Below are 19,340 nucleotides of genomic sequence, written 5' to 3'. Positions count from 1 at the left end.
AACATTTTTAACAAATAGCAGATGGTGGTGAAACAGTGACACAAAGATCTAGGACATATGAAACAAAATATAAATATTACATCTTTTATTCTGCTTTCTCTTTGTGAAGTTTAATTTAATCCAACATTACACTGTGATTGATTTTTGTATAATTTCCTGCAAGGATAAAATGAAAAAAGTTTATTATTTTTGTAAACTGCAGTATAGAGTATACAATGAGAATTACAAGCACATACTGTATACAATGAGGGTGTGGTATGGAATTGGGACACAGCAAACAGCTCTAGTAAAAGGTTTTCAAAGTAGTTTACCAAAAGAGGGCAGCAACAGCTTACGCTGAGCCAACTGTGATTGGATCAACAGTGTTCCCTGACAGAAAGTCTTCCTGCTCTCCCTGCTGGACGCTCGCTGCAGATGCACAGGGCTGCAGATATCTCCAAACCAGGAGGGTCAGCAAAACATGGAAGAAGTAAAAATATAAGATATGGGCTTAACACATTTTTAGATAATTAGAAATGTTTATTACTTACTGAATTCAATACTTTTTAGACATCATACCTTATGGAAGTTTACAGTTACAAAAAATGGTCTTATAATAGCATCAACGAAAATAAATTCATATAAAAATAAATGGCTTGCAAATGGTTTGTAAAACGACAACATGTTCTTCATAAAAAATAAAAATGCATGACAAATCAAAAGTGTGTCTAAACAATTTTATAACTTACACTAGATCGTAACACTTTGAACAATAAGTGGATTAATACAACAAATATTAACACACATGGAATCAGCAGATGATCATTTTCACTTTTGCTTATAGACAATGACAGAAACAGTGTTTTCCAGTTTGTTGAGGAGTGTGTATGATAAGAAATATAAAAATAGTCTGGATGTTTTTACTAACTGGCATAGCTTAAGCACATTTTGAGTGACCAAAGATTAAAAAACAAGCCACTATGGGTCTTTAGTATGTACAAATAACAGATAATATCATCACAAATGCTAAGATATCTGGTGAATCTAATAGACAGATACAAACTGTAAATTTGTTCTTGGTGCATAGTATGATAAGGATTCATTAAAAGTATATACAGTATAACAATGCAACACTTATCTACCCTTTTTGGTCTCACTGGATCTATGATAATCAGTATCAAAATCTTAGTTTTGACAAAAAGCCAGCACATAGGAAAAACATACACGGCCCCCGGCAGAAAACGGTTAACTGCACTGACGTTGAAGTTAGTTACAAACACTGATGCAGAAGATGAGAAACTAAAGCTCATTTGTGACAAAGATAACGCTATGCCAAGGGTTAAAAGAAACTGCGTATTTGCTCGCAAACAATCCCAGCAACCCGTCTCACCCATTACTACATTCTCTACAATACTGTTCCTCCTCTTATCTGTGGAGATAAATAAAGAAAAGTTGCCAATCTGGAGAGCAAACAGAGCCACAGAAACTGAGCACAGTGTTACCACAGGTGACTGAAGGTGAGGTGACTTTCAAACACACCCTCTGATCGTCACAAGTGGCTGACAACTGCAAGCAATGAGCTGGACCTTTCAGAAAAAAATGGCAGTGTGGAAGTGGCTACAGCTGAGGGTCCTGCTTCCATTTTCTTACAAAAAAAGTAGTTATTTATACATAACTGATCAGAGTGAATGAAGGAAAACACAAGATCATTATTATTAACATACAGTATGGTCCCTATGTGTGTGTGTGAGTGTGTATCCAGTGTGTGTTGGTTCTGTACAGGTAACTTTGGTCCACACGTCACAGAGTCTTTGTAGTATTTTGGAGTGTATCTTGGCCTCTGTCTGTGAGTGTTTGCTGTGTAGACCACAGAGCTGAGTGTCAGGACTCAGTGGATTCATGAGTGGTTCTTGTCGTAGTTCTTCACCATGCGTTTGATGTGGAACAGTTTGTGTCTCAGCCTGCGACACTGTTTCTTCTTAGACTGGTAGTCTGGTGTCTACAGAGCAGAGAGAGCACAGATGAGTCATCTAATACTACAAAACAGTGAAAATGTTCTTCTGCTTTTTAAAAAAAAGTAATAAAAGCTATGAGAGACTAGGAAAAAGGTTAGAGAGAACAGAAAGCAATTACAGAAATTTTATGTGCAAAAGAATACTACGAAAAATAAATTAGCTGGTTGTTAGAAACTACATCTGTAATACTTCCATAAATAACTGCAATATATCTTTTATAAAGTCGTTATGGAGTTTAGTTTATAAAATGTATCATCAGAGATTTCTCCTCACCTGCTTCAGATCCTTCAACTGATTATATTCCTCTGCTACAGCCTGTGGAAACATGAGGAAAAAACATTTGTTACGATCACGTGCCTGTCACTTACAAACTGAAGGTTGAAGGAATGTTGTTTTTTCCTGTTTGTGCATATGGGACCTTGATGATCACCAATGGAGTCTCTCTTAGATTATCTTCAAATCTTTGTGTGTCTATCTGAGTCTTTGCGATGTAAACTTGCATCTATTCGCCAGCATTAAGAATTGTGGCACGTAGCAGGAGATTGAGGACTGAGATATTCCAACGATATCCTAAAGCACTCAGTTGTGTGGTCAAAGAGGGAACATTTTATTTGAAGCAAAGTCAAATATGTTGGATATGCGATCTGGTTGAACTAATCTATGCAGTGACTCAACAACTGAGAATCTAATTGTGCAAATGCTCAAAGTTATGGGTGTTAAACTCTTATTTTAATGATTCCCTTTGTTCCTTCTGTGCACCATATTAGCACAATTTCCTTTATCGATTCTTAAAACTTCAGGAAATTCAGTACATGAAAAGATTTCTTATGCCTAAATGTGAACTGTGGAGGTGGCAAATTTGCTTTCAGACTGATCAGCACTGCAAGGTGTTTTATTACTCAACAATTAAACTCCTTTTTGTCTTTATCATTAATGCAGAGTTCTTGCTTGGAAGCCCCTGTTTGGTGCGCAAGAAAACAACAACAACAAATGAAGTGTGTGGGAAAAGAAGGAGGCAGCATACCCCCACACGTGGCACAAATGTAACAGCTTCAGCACAATACTGTTGTAAACCATAAAATGTTCATTTAAATTTTGGCAATTGTAAGAGAGAAGATCAGCGTTTTGGCAGAATCTTTTTGCAGCAAGATCATCGTTTGTTGGGAAATCTCTGCTGTTTAGAATAAAATCGTCAGTATATAATTTGGATTTGTCACTTTCTTGTGTTCATACCCTACACAAGTATTTAATTTTCTTTATTCATGTGTCTTATTTTTCACTGTTTGAGTTACAGTGGAAGGGGATGATCTTTCCTATTGCAATTTGTAATTTAGCCTCATCTTTCATCCATTACCAGTATGTTTGTTCAGATATGTCTTTCTCATGAGTTTAGGAGGTGAGTACTGTGTATGACCTGGTATTTGGCAGAGGTTTCATCCAGTGTGTCCAGCTGCCGGCTGAGTTTGTTCAACTGATCGTTAATGTCGTCCATCTCAGCACACAGGCGCTTGTATTCCCTAAGGTCGGCATCAAACTCTCTCTTATAGTCATGACGCTCAGCATCAGATGTTATCTCTGGGTACGTACTGGAGGAGGAGAAGGAGGGGCGAAAGATCAGCATCAGAGATAAACCTGCATCAGTCACTAGAAAGACTTCCAAACACTTTCAACGTTCCTGCACAAGAACATCACACCGTACAACCTTCGACGAGGCTTACTACTAACAGGGGGCACCCTTTCTGGGTCAGAGCCATTGGTTGGCTTTATGTCTACCAGCAACTTTCTTTATAAAGAAAAAGAAATAAAAGGATTCGCAGGGCCCAAAGCAATTGCGTATTCAGCGTATAGGGTGGGCTGGTGCTGTATGCTAAGTCAGTAAGTGCTGGTTTCAATAATGGTGTGTTAGGCTTTAAATGTCTCTCAGGGATATTCCTTGAAGTCTGGGCGGATCGAACCACAGCCAAATATAACTACTTTCTCATAAACTACATTGACTCCCATGTGTTGTACCTTTGGCCCAATTCTCTCATTATGCCTGAGTACAACCCATGTGAAGTGGCATGCCTCAGAGGATTAACTCCTCTCCTGGACAGAGTGAAGCATATACTGAATGTAGAGCCTTTTCTATGCTTTGCTGTTTAAGCAACTCTTTATTTACTATTCTATACTTGCAGTTTCTATACAAAAGATATTCTAACTGCATTTTCCTGTAAATCATGTCACTCTCCCATGAGCTTGATTTTATGAGCTTACAGTTATTCATTGAAATCAAAGAATTTAGGTCTGGTCCTGAGGGATCGACGGTATTTAACTGCAATCTACATTCTGTGTTTTTAGATAATGACATTTCCATCTTTAATCCAGACAGTGTGAGCTGCGCGCAGATACAACAGTCGTAGAAGCTAAATTCTCACCTCTCCCACTCTTCTCCGTCGAGTTCATTGCCAGTTTCTCCTCCTGTGGTGTACTCTGTCTCATACTGAGACTCATCCAGCTCGGGGTTACGTCTGCGTCTCTTGCCCCTGTTGGCAGAGGGTTTGCGGCCCCCGCTGGTCTCCTCTGAAGGGCTGGAGCTGGTTCGTCCACCGTGGGAGAAGGCTTCTGACGGTCGGCTGGTGGTCCTCTCTGAGTACCTGCAGGACAGCAACAAAAACATGAAAACATTTGTAATAACTGGCTTCTGCTGGAACCACTAGAAAAGTTGATAATAATCAGAAAGTCTTGTTCACAGGAATAGCATTTGGACCACGGTTTTGTTAGAGAAATATTATTGAAAATAAGACCTTAAAGAAGTTAAAGACATGACTGAAAGCAGAATGTGTATTTGTGTTTTGTGTCGTCCACTGTTCCTTCGCTGTCTACTAGCAGTGCGCTTCTATACAGAATACAGTGATTCTCACAGTATTGTCAAGTACAGTCAAATTAAAAGTACAGTTCTAACAGACTAGATAATAATTAATTACCTAGACTTAATTTGCAAGCGCGTAAGTTTGGTTTCAGAAGTAGAAGTGATACAGTTAAGTCAGAGGTACTTCAACTTGCCCAAAAAGTGAACTTTTCTGCATCTATACACATTTATATTTTGTTATATTTATATCAGTCCAGCAAATAATATTATGACAAAAACTGGTTATTGTACTTTTCATATTAATGGTAGTATAACAAAAAATAAAAATGATATGTATTCCAAATTGCTATATTAATAATACACTAACCCCGATAAAAATCACATCTAGGTTTCTTGATAGAGACCTGATGCTTTCTGATAAATAATGCTGTATTTGCATCTTTACTACAAAGCTTCACTATCTATTTTCAACCTCGATTCTTGCCTTCAGTCATCCTCTCAGACTGCCTACAGACCCAACAATATACAAGTAGCCTGTATGCAGCCTGAGAGGCAAAACCCAGGTCCAACTCTCTCTCAATCTCTTCTACTCATAAAACGTATTGCTGTGAGGGCACTGTAAATCAAACTGAAACTCTCAAGGTGCCCATCCCCAGTGGAAATTATGCCCTTGACTATATAAAACAAATTAAGCAAAATGGAAAATTACACAAAGAAAATCATGACCCAAATAACACCAGGAACTTAAGGAGTGGTCTAATGTGACACTGTGTCTAAAGAAAACACATATTTACTGATATGGCCCAGACAGATACAGTATGTAGGAAGGTAAGCACCTTGAACCACTAATGATTATTGTTGCTCACACCCTACAATTTGACTCTGTGCCATGCGGAGGGCCCTCAGTGACCAGGAAGCAGGTACAGCTCTTTAATAACGGGAAAGAGGAAACATGCTAAATTTTGTAGGTTTGTAGGGATTTGTAGAGGAATGCAGATATTACAAGTTCTTACAAATAAGGCTGCGTTATGTCAACAACAGAGCACACCGCAGGTCTTCAGGCTAACATTCTTCTGCTTATGAGAATGCCAGCTATGTTTACTTTGTGAGAGAAGAAATCATCAAAATAATAATATTCGGTGCTTTGAACCAAATCAAAATCCTTTGATCCTTATTTTGTCCTAACGTCTGTTAAGTCCACACTAAGCAGGTCATTCAGAGTATATTTTTGAGCATATTAAGACAAAAACAAGGTGCTTGAGAAATCATTTCTAGATTTGAAAAAAAGCAAATACATTTGTTCACAAACAAGGGAAAGTTAATCCAACTAGGGCTCAAAGGTTACACACAGAGCTCTTTTTGTGGGTAGGGCAATATGTTTTCATGGGCTTTAAAACAGAGCAGTGATTAGATATTGCTTGCGTGAGTCACATGTTTGAAGGTTCATTGTTTGTGTGGAATCTTTACAGTGTACACAGACTCAAATGTTGCAGCTACTATCTCAATAGAAATGTATTATTTAGAAAATACTGCTACTGGACATTTCCACACATCTGTGTGACTGAAAAGACATTGACAGCTGAAGTATTTCTTAAAAAACACATTTCAGTTCTAATTCTGCATCCTTACGTCACTTGGTCAGTTGTCTCTTGTTATAAGCCACATATATATCAACAAATCGTATTTTTATATAGCTTGTTGGTCCTAGTAGCTAACAAAGTGATACCATGGGTCAGAGATATCAGTTGGTTTGTTTACATTCTCAAAAGAGCGTCGTTGAGGTCTAATTTCTTCCCTCGTCCTCCTGATCTAACAACATGTATGAGGGAGTTTTGGGTGGAGGCCAACAGTCACATTACAGAAGATAAAGACACTCTAACTTCCGTTTCACTGTGACTTCAAGAAATCAGCCAAAATATGCTTCATCTGATTTGTATGTAGAATTGTAGACTCTGAGCTAAAAGGGGGCTGAGTAAACAGGGTCACCCACTCTTTGTTGTCGTATTCGTCCCCATTATAGGAGCTGCTGTCCACCTTGGCTGGGGGGTAGGAGATGACACTGTTCGCTGAGGCGTTGAGCAGACCAGCTCCCTTCTCTGACACCAGCAGAGTAGGGGCGTCTTGAACACTGCGGCTTTCCTCCACATTGTTCACCTACAGCAGGCAGGAAAAAACAGAAGGAACAGACTCAGCAAACACAAACAAACAACTAAAGCACTCACAAAGACCAGGCCACGCTACAGGCTCATTTTCTGACTGACATCCTGTAAAAGAAACCATTATTTTTCTCCTCTTTTCCTTAGGTCTTAACTTGAGAAGAAAAGGTAACTCTACTCCAGAGACAAAAGTATGGTAATTACTGCTTAAAGTTTGAAAGAGCAGTCAGGCATGTAATTGGACAGCACAATCCAACTGCTCAGTGAAATGAGAGTTATCTGCTTTTCAAGCACGGGGAACCTAAAGGCTAATTGTTAAATAAATCAAACACTAATAAATAAATAAACCAAAACCTTTGAGATTGTAATGTAATACCACTGATGGTATATACACAGAAACCATCTGACAATAATTCCAGCTTTGCTTTCACTTCTTTCTACTGTCTTACTGTATGTCTTTATAAACACTTGGAACAGAAGTGCTCCTCCTTTCTTTCTTCAAACAAAAGGAAACAGTGTCTCTCATGTAAATAAGTTTGCCTTAATCTGTTTTTCCAAGTCCTTCCTGTGAGGTCAGACAGCCTGCATGAGGGCATTCCTCACAATGAAGCCCTCAGGGGTGGTCAGGCACTGCTTCTTCCACTTCCACTGGGTCCAATAATTGTATCAATCATTAGATGCCTTTTACACAACCTCTACACAAAGCAGTTGAGTCTAAACTTTAAACGGGTCTTACTGTTTCTCTGATACCTGGAAGGCTAACTGGCTTAATGTTAGCAGAAACCCTTTGGTTATTTTTCAAATGTAGCAACACAAAGAGGATGTGAGGCCAATAAAAGCACAACAAAAAGGAGACTAAAACTACAATAATTCACTGTATAAGTAAGTAAGCAGGTTTTGAATTAAGCTTAAAATATAGCCGCACAAATGCCTTTGTACATGAAATAGCACTGAAAATGGTTGTAGTGATGTTACTTTTAAAAATGCAGATTTCTGTGAGGAGCAGGAGTATGTAGGAGTAGGAGATCATGTTCCCCTGGAGTAAGACATCTGACAACTACTGCACCTGCACAAGTAGGCATAAATATTTGCTGTATTTGTCTATAATGTATTTCAGCACCAGTCCCTGGGGAACGGCTTACAGGTGAGAATTTACTATTTCCCAACTATATAAAACCCTTATAAAACATCCACCCTCCTGCTTTCTTGGGTGGTTCACTACTGAGCAAATTCCTCACAGAGCCTAACATCAGCCAAGCCCCCAAAAAACAATAATCAAGGTGGGTGGAGTGCCTGGGCGGGGGGAGAGTTGCCATTCTTGCAGCTGCAGGAGAATCCTATTTGAAGACTGCATTTCATGTAAGAATCCCAACAACAATGCCCTCGCAGTGTGCTACTGGGCTGCGAGCAGAGTATGTAAGCACAGTGAAGAAAAGCATGAAGGCAAAGATGGAGAGGGACAGAGAGAGGCAGACAGGCAAAGCGGTGGGTGTTGATGAGGGAAGAAAGAGCAAAGGGAAGAGTAGAAAAGGTAAAGAGCGGGAGAAGTGCATGTGCGATAAAAGATGAAGGAGAAGCAGAGCAGTGGCAGTCATGATGGAAAAGGGAGAGATTTATGTAAGTTGTAAAATTACTACTTGAATCCTAATTTCAGGCATGTGCTTCACCAAAGATGATGACACTTGTGCTTTGCAAAACTAGTGAGAACGCTTTTACAGCAAGTTTTATTGAGCAGCAGTGACTGACATATTTAAAAGATAAAATACAGTGAATTCTGTCATTTTAAGCCACCATCTGAAGACAACTGTAGCCATCAAATGAAGTCAGCTGCAGCTTAGCAGGTTAACTAGTTCAGTTTACCTAAGCTGTCTTTTCACTAAAAGACGGGGTTTGAAAAAAAAAATAGAACCCTATTTTTGTTTGTTTTTTAGAAATTATTTTAGTTTAAATATATGTAGCTAACCAATACATGCCTGAGTTTATTTTGAACACAATTTCACACAATTTATATCTATTGTACTATTGGTCATTATTGCAATTAGATATTTTCCCCAAATCGTTCAGTCTCACTCTACACTCCTTGAAGAGATGTCAGACAAGGGATACCACTTTGGAAGAAATAATTACAAAATCTTTGTCATCCAGGGTTCAGCAACATGTTGTTTCTTAATGTCTAGACCATATTATGCTATACAGTATAATGTTATGTCCACGTCTACGAAACCTGCACAGGATGCTTTCTCTCTACATCTGTGCAGCACTTCAGCACACAGACAGCCCTGCAGAAACTAACTCTGATGACCTCATGCAGCAGACACAATGCATACACCCCCCCCCCCGGGCGAGCTGAATGAGGTCAGTGTGTGAGGTCATCAGAGTATGCCAGGCCTCCCCGCACTCAGCAACAGAGATGGGTCCAATTGCAAACCAACCACAGCCTTAGACTGTCACTGGCCTTGTGTTTAAAGGAGCCAAACAAGCCTGATGACTCATTTTGTGACACAGATACGTAGTATGCAGGTAGCACAGCAACAATGGAAATAAATAGCTGCAGTGTGGAACATTGGACATATGTAAATATACAATAACAGCACACTTTGGCTTACCTGCTTTTGTAGAGAATAAAGTCTTCAGGGAGCAAAGTATATGTTTCCCAACCTGCATACATGTTTTAATCTTTGAGAGTGACTAGCTTGAATAAATAATGATCTGACTGCAATGACAGTCATCAAATCTTCTACTTTTTCTAACAGCAATATTTACCTCAAAAATCTCCAGAATTGTGAAATTTCTAAGTGCAGTAGCAGTGTACACTTCGTTACTGTACCGAAGCCCGATGACACAAGGGAGCATGGCTCCATTATCAGACACTAGCACTAGTCATAGGATTCACTCTGGGCTTGTCTTGTCTGCTCTGCTCTGCCTGTACACCTCTGTGTACATGATGGCATGTTCCAGGCAATGACAACCACTCTCAAAAACAAACAGCTCTATATAATCCAATATAACACATAAAGAATGACTCACAGCACTTTCTGCATCCTTCATTGACACATCTGATCAAATGATAGAGCTAAGCTAGTACTTTTTTTTAGTCCTCTAAGTGTACAGATATGCATTACACACTGCAGTATGTGCTTATGCATGGCCAGAGGAGGTATCTTGGCCTTTCAACCCCATACTGAAATAAAACAATTAGCACTCCCTTTAAATAAGTTATGGTTGCAAAACTTATCACTGGCAGTTAGCAGGGTAACTTGAAATTCACCTGCACGATGTTTGAACAAACACTGGATGTGGACATTATGTATGGAGAAGAGTGCTGACTACAGTATGTACTGTAGCAGACAGAAAGGAAATGTTCTTCAGACCCACATTTCATTTAGTTTTAAGACACAAAACATAGAAAATTGCTTTAAAAAAGTGTACAAATACCCTGGTGTTTCAAACCTAGCTTACCAAATGTCAAGTTAACCTATTAGTGCCATTTATGACCATCTATTCAATGTTCAAACCTGAGCCTTTGATGTAAACTCATTGTCATTCGCTGTACAAAACAAGCTTCATTTGAAAAGTGGCAGGTCAAGTCAATAATCAACCCACATCTCAGGTAACAGTCCCATATGACTAGCGTAATGTTGACGTTTAAAAAGGCAGGCTCTATAGAAACCACCTGCCTGCTTACTATCTTCTCAGGTGGTTAATGATTACTCAGAGTGAAACCAGGTAGTAGACCATGAGCAAACAATCGCTAACTGCTATCAGCCCTGTCCCTGAACAAAGTGACTCAGTCAGGACGCACTGTTACGGTAGTGTGACCGTTTCCCTGTAGAATCCTATATACTGATAAAGACCTATATATGAAGCTCCTTTTGGACTTTCGACTCATAAAAGACAATCGATGAAAACACATGAGATTTAAAATGGTGAGCAACATTGCAAAGTGTCATATTGTGCAACTATGTTAAAAACCTTGGGAATATACAAGTCTCAGCTTGGCTATTTACTGCCACAATCACCACAATCACCTAACCTGTCTTTATAGCAGATGACTACCTTAGCAGGATGACTACCTCACTGGTGACCTACCTGCTTACCTACTTTACATTGTAGAAACGGATGGAAACTTATTTGCCACACATCAGTTTTGGTGGCTGAACCTACTATGCCGAAAAAACACCGTAGTTGATCATTTCATCATCGAATCAAATCCGTCGGTGAACATTGTGTTCTATCAACTTTCCTTAGGCCGGATTTAAACTCTCTGTGACCCTGTTCATTTGACTGCAAGCTGTGCATGCACAAACTCAGGGTCAGTTCAGGTCGAAATATGATTTTTCTTTGTAAATCCCTTGTAAACCTGTTCTTATTAAACTGTGACTACCATCCTGTTGTCTCTCACCCAGTCCTCTACATCTCTGCCCTCTGAGGCCTTCCCGCCAACAAGAGGCTCATCCCAGTAGATGTTTGGTTTCCCGTAGCGCCAGATCTTCCCTCTTGTTTTGTGTGCAAAGAAAGCTGCAACACCCAAGGCGATGACAACCAGGAATCCACACACCATGGCAACTCCCTAGAAAAGCAAGAACAGGAGAATAAAATCTGGAAGGTTGTCAAGGAGATAAGCTGTAAGATAAAGCTGGTCTATGCTGCTACATGAAGAACATAAATACACATGTGTGATGTCAATAGGAGAAATACATTTCACAGTTTGTGGTTCCATGTACCCAAAAAGTGCAACAATGCTTCATGATAACAGATATCATTACAAAACAGTACAGGGCTGATTCAGTCCAGATTTATCTCACTTTTAACACATTTCTTACATCTTTATACACAACTGTTTCACAAAAACAGATGGTGTATGATACACAAGTAAACCCAAAGCATTTCAATTATATTAATTCTAGTGCTGATACAATTTGTAAATTAACTGATTAGTCTTTAAACACAAAACTAATCATAAACAAGTCTGACAATGAATTAATAGGTCATTTAATGACAAAATGTGCCAAACATTTACTGGTCCCAGCTTCTAAAATGTGAGGATTTGCTGATTTTCTTTGTTTTATAATATTGTAGAGTGAATATATTTTGAGTTTTGGGATTCTGTTCAGACAAAATAAACAAAGGCAATGTAAAGACATCACTTAGTTATTTTCTGCCAATTTATAGACTAAACAGTTCATGGACTTATTTTTAAAAAGCAGATATGTTGATGAGATTGTTACTTGCAGCCCTAATGTATTTATTTGTAGTCACATTTTACATGTTGCAGTCTGAAATGAAAATATATTTTAGGGCCTTCACTGCTCATCCAACTCAAAATAACTTCCACAGAAACTATTATAGTTACAACTGTAGCCCAATCAATTTAAAAGCATGTTATAAATATTTAAATTAGACTACTGCATCTACTTGAAATTATCCTGAAGGGGCAAAACCTGCAGTGTCACATCAAACACTGACTTAACCCTTGAAATATCTACAAAATATCTACAAGAAAAGCTACAAACCTCCTGTGGGTCCACATAGCAGTAATGGTAAAGATACTGGTTGTACATGGGGAAGCCTCCCACTCCTCCCATCTGTGAGTAGCTGGTCTGGTAGAGGTTCTGGCACATCATAAGCATTGGATTATACATCATACTGGAGGAGCCCTGGGCCATGGGGTTCACGCCAACAATGTAGACAATGTTTATGATGCCCTGAAAAAAAAACAACCTGAAGTTAGTACACTGACAGTCGCCTTGATATTTACAATTATAACATCCGTTAGTCTCTCATTGAAAAAGACTTCTAGTAGCACTCCTCACTACTCAATTCAAATATGACTAAGACAACAGTGTCAGATCATGTCACATCATCAAGACCCACATTCAGCACCAATCATATCATCCCAGTAATTTGCTGAACATCCTGTAAGTACAAAGAGTACATTACAAGAAGGGGACAACTTTTATGTTGGGCTAAAAAAAACCTTTGATGATTCTCTTGTGTTCTCTGGTTTGTCTGTAACAATACTTTGTTGGAGCTTAATCAGCTGGAAACATCCACATTTTTATTTGAAATTTTTATGGATGCTTGGTATGATACATTTTCTGCCTGTTTCTACACTGAATTCGATAATGTGCTGAGCACAAATGAACTTTAACACCCCTACAGATGTAAGAAAATCATATAAACTCTGCTTGAATCAGAACTTGCCCATTATCTGGAATTATTTAAGAGCAGCAGAAAAGAAAGCCCTCAGATGTAAAAACAATAACCAGAGAGTTTAGGATTTAATTTAAAGAGAAAGTCTAGCCAACTTATATACACTTACTTTAACTGAAGGCGCTCTTTCCATATTGAACATCTAGACACTTTATTACAGCTCCAGCAGGATGGAGTAAAATTAACAGATTGGATCCCAGAGAGACTAGTGTCTCTTCATTTTTGGATCTACAGTATTATTACACTGTATACAGAGCAGCGTAAACATCTTGGTGTGATCTTGGATGAACATCTGTATGAACATGTTTTTTAAACGACTCAGCATGTAGAACAGTGGGATGTGAAAAGAGCTCAACTGTGTACACACAGTCCTGTTCCAGATTATACTTCTGGTATTTAGGGTTTTCGAAAACCCAACATTTAAATACCGCACATAACAGTGTTTACAAAACATGTCCAAGTTTCCACTGTTAGTTGGGATGTGGGATGGGAACCTCCAAATATTCCAGATATGTCATTCACATTTCATGTTTTTACACCTACAATGTTAACCATATATAAGGCAGCAGAACTAAACAGAGGTCAACAATCTATTTGTGTTTGATTAAGACTGATTTTAGTATATTGTCCTCCATCTTAGTTTCTTTTAGCTGGATGATGATAAAAGACTTGACCTGTTTTAGCTGGGGGGGGGGCTTAGAGCCATTAGAGGAGAATATTTTGTCCAGAACGTGACGTTTGTGTAGTATAGTTTGTGTAGTATAGTTTCGCTTTAAAGATAGTTTATCTGTCTTCTACTTTATAGACCATTGTGATTTCTACAATACTTTGCTCTCTTGTTGCTCTACAGAGAAATCTTGTGCTTCTAATGAATCAATCACCCATCACCAGTGTCATATTTTATAGTTTCCTCCACACAGGGTGACTGGAGACAGAGAAGTGGAACAGCATAAACAAAAGGAAACCACAAAACGTGAATGAGTCTTACCTGCAGGACAGCCATGATGATGCTGGCTATCAGGAGGGCCAGAAAGAACTTCCTACTGCGGACAGTGTTGGATTTAGAGAAGCTGGTGATGAAGAAGGCCAACGCCCCTATGAAGTTAATGGCTGCCATGGCGATCATGGCGGTTTTGGCTGAGTAAGGTGAGATGTAGGAGCCGTAGCTGTTGCCGTAGCCTCCATAGCCTCCGTAACCTCCATAGCCTCCATAACCACCGTATCCTGAACCGTAGCTGCCGCCGCCATATCCGCTGCCGTAGCCCAGTCCCATTCCCATTCCCATTCCATACTGCATGTCCCACATGAGAGTGGAGGCCACGCAGGCAAATATCGCCACACACAACAGGATCACCGTAGCCATCATGGCCTTGATGATCCCCGGAGGCGACAGCCATTTGTAGAAGTGCTGTGGTTTCTCCTCGATGTAGTAAGATCCCGGTGGAGGTGGGTATGCGTTGTAATCGCTCTGAGGGGCATGGAAGCTGCCTGGGGAGCCAAAGCCGTTGTTGGATGGCGAGGTGAAAGGAGGACTGTAGACAGGTGGGCTCTCGTAGCGCTGCTTGTCAAACATTGCTCAAAGATGTCTCCGAACTGTAAAGAAAAACAACAAAACAAAAAGAGTTTGTGGATAGTCGAGAGAGCAAAGTGCACCGCACAAAGCTAGGAAGAGTTGTCCGGCTCTGTTTTTCAGCAGCACTGATATGAGTAATGCTACGTGGAGATATGGGAAAGTTAGGCGTGACTGTCTTTGGTAATGAGGCTTAGTAACTGAACAGTGTAAATGTTTTACCATTTCCAAGGGGTTGTGATTTATGAGGTTAGCCTTGTTTGTGCAATTTTCTCTTTCTGTCAGGTTGAGTAAATTAGGTTTTACAGAGAGCAGAAAGTTTATCACTTATCATAAACTAGATCGGACCTGCTTTCCCACATTGACAGAAATAAAAAGTATTAGTGGAATGACCTTAGCTTTGAGGTCTTACGAACCAGCAAAGTCAGAATCCGTGTGGAGATGTCGGTACCAGGACGGGGAGCGCAGCCAAACAACAATACTTCCCTTTTTGCGTCTTCACAGGCTGTGGGAGTCTCTCTCCAGCTCCCACAATGTCCAACCAGACTTTGAACATTTCACATCCCACCCTCCAGCTAAAATTTTTTGTTTTCTTTCTGCTACAAATCTTAGAGAGAAACATCCAAGGCCACAGTGTATAACAATACCTATTCTTCTACACAGAGCCCTACAGGGAGTGGGCTGCCTACATGTTTGAGTGAAAAGGCATGTAAACAGCCGGACAAAGCTACTGTAGAGGACAGAAAATGAGAACATTAATGCCTCTTTTACTTTTTTCTTATTTGCCAACTCTAATCTCAGCCTGATATGAACTCAATGCTGAGTGCAAGCCATGGGTTCCTTTTGTTATCGATTCATCTATTCTTTTTTTGATGAACTGATTGTTTAGTCTATAAAATGTCATAAAATAGTGAAAAATGCCCAGCACATGTTCCCAGAGCCCAAGACAAGTCTTATAATTACATGCTTTGTCAGATCAACAGTCCAAAATGCAAAGATGTGAAGTTTTTCAAGATATAAAACAGAAAAGCAGCAAATTCTCACTTTAGAGAAGCTTCAAGCTGGAGAATATTTTGGGACAAATGTGGAGATTGAATGCTTTCTTTTGTCGTGTGTGATAGTAAACTGAATATCTTTTAGTTTTGGACTGTTAGTTGAACAAATCACGTAATTTGAATAGCTCTGGGAAATTGTGATGGGCATTTGTTTACTATTTACTTACATTTTATATGCAAAATAAATCAATTTATTGAGAAAATAATCAACAACTTCACTGATAATGAAAATAATCAGCCCTTGATGAAGTCATTATCAAGGGATATTTGCAAAAACAACAAGAAAATCTCTTTCACGTACACTTTTCTCCTGTTCAGGCATCTTGGTGGGATTGTGAGGGAGGCAACGGCCATTCAGAAAATTAGACACACACAGAGACGGACAGAGACACAGTCCCTGGCACTGCCCAAAGTCTACAGTCCTCAGTAATAACTCTCCTCTCTTTATGGGACTCTGGCACACACGGCAGAAGAGGTCTCGCCTCAGAGCCTCCATCCCAGACACCTTCCCATTATTCCCTCCCTCATTCCTCCATATCCTTCATCCCCCTCACAATTCGCCTGTCCCCCAACTCTCCTCCCCCCTTCTCTCTCTCCCTCCCTCCATAACTTCTTGCCTTTGTTTTGGGAGCAGGAGGGGCAAAAGTCAAGGCTGCTCGTCACAGGAACAGTGTTGCCATGGAGTCGGGGTAAAAAAATAAAAGAACAAGAAAATTGGGGCACTGTCAAAGGAGGATCAAACAAGGGCTCCTCTGTGCTGCTGCTGAGTGGAGTGAGGCAGGAGAAAGGAGGGGAGTACAGGTGGATGGGTATGATTTGCGCAGCGGTGTCAGGTGTCCTTTATTGTTGATCAACAGGCTGTCTCGTAAACCAGTGGGTCTTAGTTTATTCTCTACTGCAGTGTCTGATTATATTGATAACTGGCAGGAAATAATCTGAGGCTCAAGCCCTTTTTCCGTGCAATGAAATTACACTGAGAAGAACCAAACAACTGTGAGTTCTACCTACCAAAGGCCTCACAACACTGTTATAAAGTCAATTTTCTACTTTATTACTTTAGGAAAAGTACAACATTTTGAGCCCAAACTAGCTCTTTGTCAGGTGCAAAGGCTTTAAAATCGTCAAAATCTAAATCTTAAACTTCTCTAAACCTGCCAAAGAGCCAATTTGGGCTCAAAACATGGTAGTTTTCCTAAAGTAATAAAGTAGGGATTTTCTAAAGGGAGTGTATAACAGTAGTGCAAATCTTTGGGAGGCAGCTGGAGCTGCAGTGATTAATGGTTAAATCATTTGACAAGCAAAATGCTGAACATTTGATGGTTCCAGCTTCTCAAATGTAAGAATTTGCTGCTTGTTCTTCTTAACATTATAGTAAACAGAATATTTTTGGTTAGTCAGACAAAACAATTCATTTGGTGACATTAACTTGGGCTATTGGAAAATTACGATGGGCATTTTCCACTATTCTTTGACATTTTATTGTCTTTTTAGTTGTTTGCTGTAGACTCGGCACCTGTACAAGAAAGATGTGATTGTGAGGCCCACAAAATCACAATGACTTATCTGGGACATTTGCTCATTAAGGGGGAAACAGCCGGACAAAGTTACTGTACTTTATTTAAAAGCAAATTCCCTGAATACAGCGTAGTGACTTTCACTCAAAGAATGTGCTGTAGCAACAGCGGCATGGCAGCTGCACAGTAGCATCAGTCGTAGTAGTAGTTGTACAATGGTGTTTGTCCAAAACTGGCTCACAAATCTCATTTTCAAGCTGGACAGAAAACACAGCATTTGTGCCGCAGTCACAGGTCAGGTCAGACACCCACCAGCCGCAGCATGAGCTCCACTACAACACAGAGACTCTATCATCTGCTGCTGATAATGGAATTCCAGTCATACAGTCACATGTTTCACATCTGTCAGAAACGATTAGGCCCCTGCCCAATGTAGGCTGGGACCCACTGGCACACACACAGGAGTCTGCTAAGACTTCCTGACCAAAAGCACCCCACTGAAAAATGGGCCATAAAAAAAAAAACTCAGTAAAACCTGTGGATATGCATTCAGTTGCAAATGTTTTAGGTCCACCTATCTAAAACGAATGCACACTAATACAAAAACCGTTTGAGAGAGATGTTGATTCAACTTGAATTGTCATTCTGGAGACTGCGGTGTGGTTGCAGTGTACTACATTATACTGAGGGGGGTTTCTAATATTTTGTCCACCCCAGTTATATCAATGAGGGTAGACTAAATGCTGTTCAATCCACACAAAACCTGAACAAAAACATGCTCCACTGTGTTTTATTATATGTTTTATTATTTTATTTTATGCATATTCTTTTTACTTCAGTGGTGTTCAGTTTACATGTTTGTTATAGGGCTCTATGTTTTATGTTGTGGTAAGCTAAAGACAAGTTTCCACTCTGGGAGCCAATAAAGTAGTTTTCTATTCTATAACCTTCATGAAGGTAGGGTTTTCTGCAGGGCTGCTGTTTTAACTGGGTGTACCTAATAAACTGACCCCTGTCTATAATTAATAAGTCATTAGCTAGTACTCCACAACACAAAGCTAAATAAATCCCTCCTAATTAGTGATTTTTCTAACCATATAAATTACAGTTATATTAAAGTAAATCTTTGAGTTATACCTGGATGATTCACGTGTCTCTGCTCCTGAGCTTACTGTGCCATCAGTTAACATGTAAACACACATTTAACATCATTATCATCAGAAAAATAAAAACATCAAACTGAACAGACAGCAGGTTGTGAAACTGCTGTGGTTTTTGGTGGTGATGTTACTTTGCTGTTTGTTATTGATCACGGTTTGGATAACGTGTATAATTCAAGCCACAGTTATCTTAAATCAAACGGCCATTATCGACAGATTTTATACTAGCTAACACCGGCTAACGTTACCGTTATGGAGATAAATATAGTGCGATTTTCTTTCTGTTTTGTCCCGGTAGATTAAATCGTTTTAAACGGATTCCTTTATGATCGATAACAAAACGTAGCTTAACTCAATATTGTTGTTAGCTAACAAACGTTAAGTGACTTGAATCCCACCTGTCGTTAGTTACAAATCTACCGTTACTAATGCTGCTCACTCACAACTTAATTTACTTTAATCTGACAGAATAGCTTTACATAGAGTTATTAAAATCACCTTTAACCGCCGTCATGTTGTCTTACCTGAGGATCGCTTAAGGGGAATAAAAACTTAACACACTTCCAGTCCCTGTTTCCTGTCAAAACTCTTCTTCTGAAAGTTTGGAGCAAAAAAAAAATAATAATAATAATAATGTGTCCGACAGATGAACCTGTTTCTGAGAGTTAATGTTAAAGTGGACCTCTTTTTGTTCGAGGCTCACTTCAAAACTGCTGTCCCAGGCGGAGACAGAGACCACGGCTCCTTCGCAGACTGCAGCCTCTGAACAAGTGCTTTGTCCCGCCTGTCCGCGGTGAGGAGGCCCCCCGCACCGCACCGCTGCACCGCCG

General features: G+C 39.6%; 1 protein-coding gene across 5 annotated transcripts; it reads right to left on the bottom strand.

Annotated features, from left to right (window-relative positions):
• Positions 1-498: 498 nt before the first annotated feature.
• si:ch73-61d6.3 (occludin) lies at positions 499-19,293 on the bottom strand. 5 transcript variants are annotated; one of them, XM_044199086.1, is made up of 9 exons: positions 19,009-19,293; positions 14,200-14,804; positions 12,512-12,703; positions 11,401-11,568; positions 6,833-6,996; positions 4,409-4,627; positions 3,409-3,580; positions 2,268-2,309; positions 499-1,978 (listed from the first exon to the last, which is right to left on the bottom strand). In XM_044199086.1, exons 2-9 carry the CDS (start codon positions 14,782-14,784, stop codon positions 1,877-1,879), a joined length of 1,644 nt encoding a protein of 547 aa, XP_044055021.1. In that variant the 5' UTR covers positions 14,785-14,804; positions 19,009-19,293; the 3' UTR covers positions 499-1,876. The 5 variants fall into 5 exon arrangements, with proteins under 5 accessions (XP_044055021.1, XP_044055020.1, XP_044055024.1 ...); XM_044199085.1 differs by having other exon boundaries at positions 19,035-19,293; XM_044199089.1 differs by lacking the exon at positions 19,009-19,293 and adding an exon at positions 16,138-16,255.
• Between the last annotated feature and the right edge of the window lie 47 nt (positions 19,294-19,340).

The sequence above is a fragment of the Siniperca chuatsi genome, linkage group LG6 (assembly GCF_020085105.1).
Source record: "Siniperca chuatsi isolate FFG_IHB_CAS linkage group LG6, ASM2008510v1, whole genome shotgun sequence".
In the NCBI taxonomy this organism is placed as follows: Eukaryota; Metazoa; Chordata; class Actinopteri; order Centrarchiformes; family Sinipercidae; genus Siniperca; species Siniperca chuatsi.
This window is presented reverse-complemented; position numbering and strand designations above follow the sequence as displayed.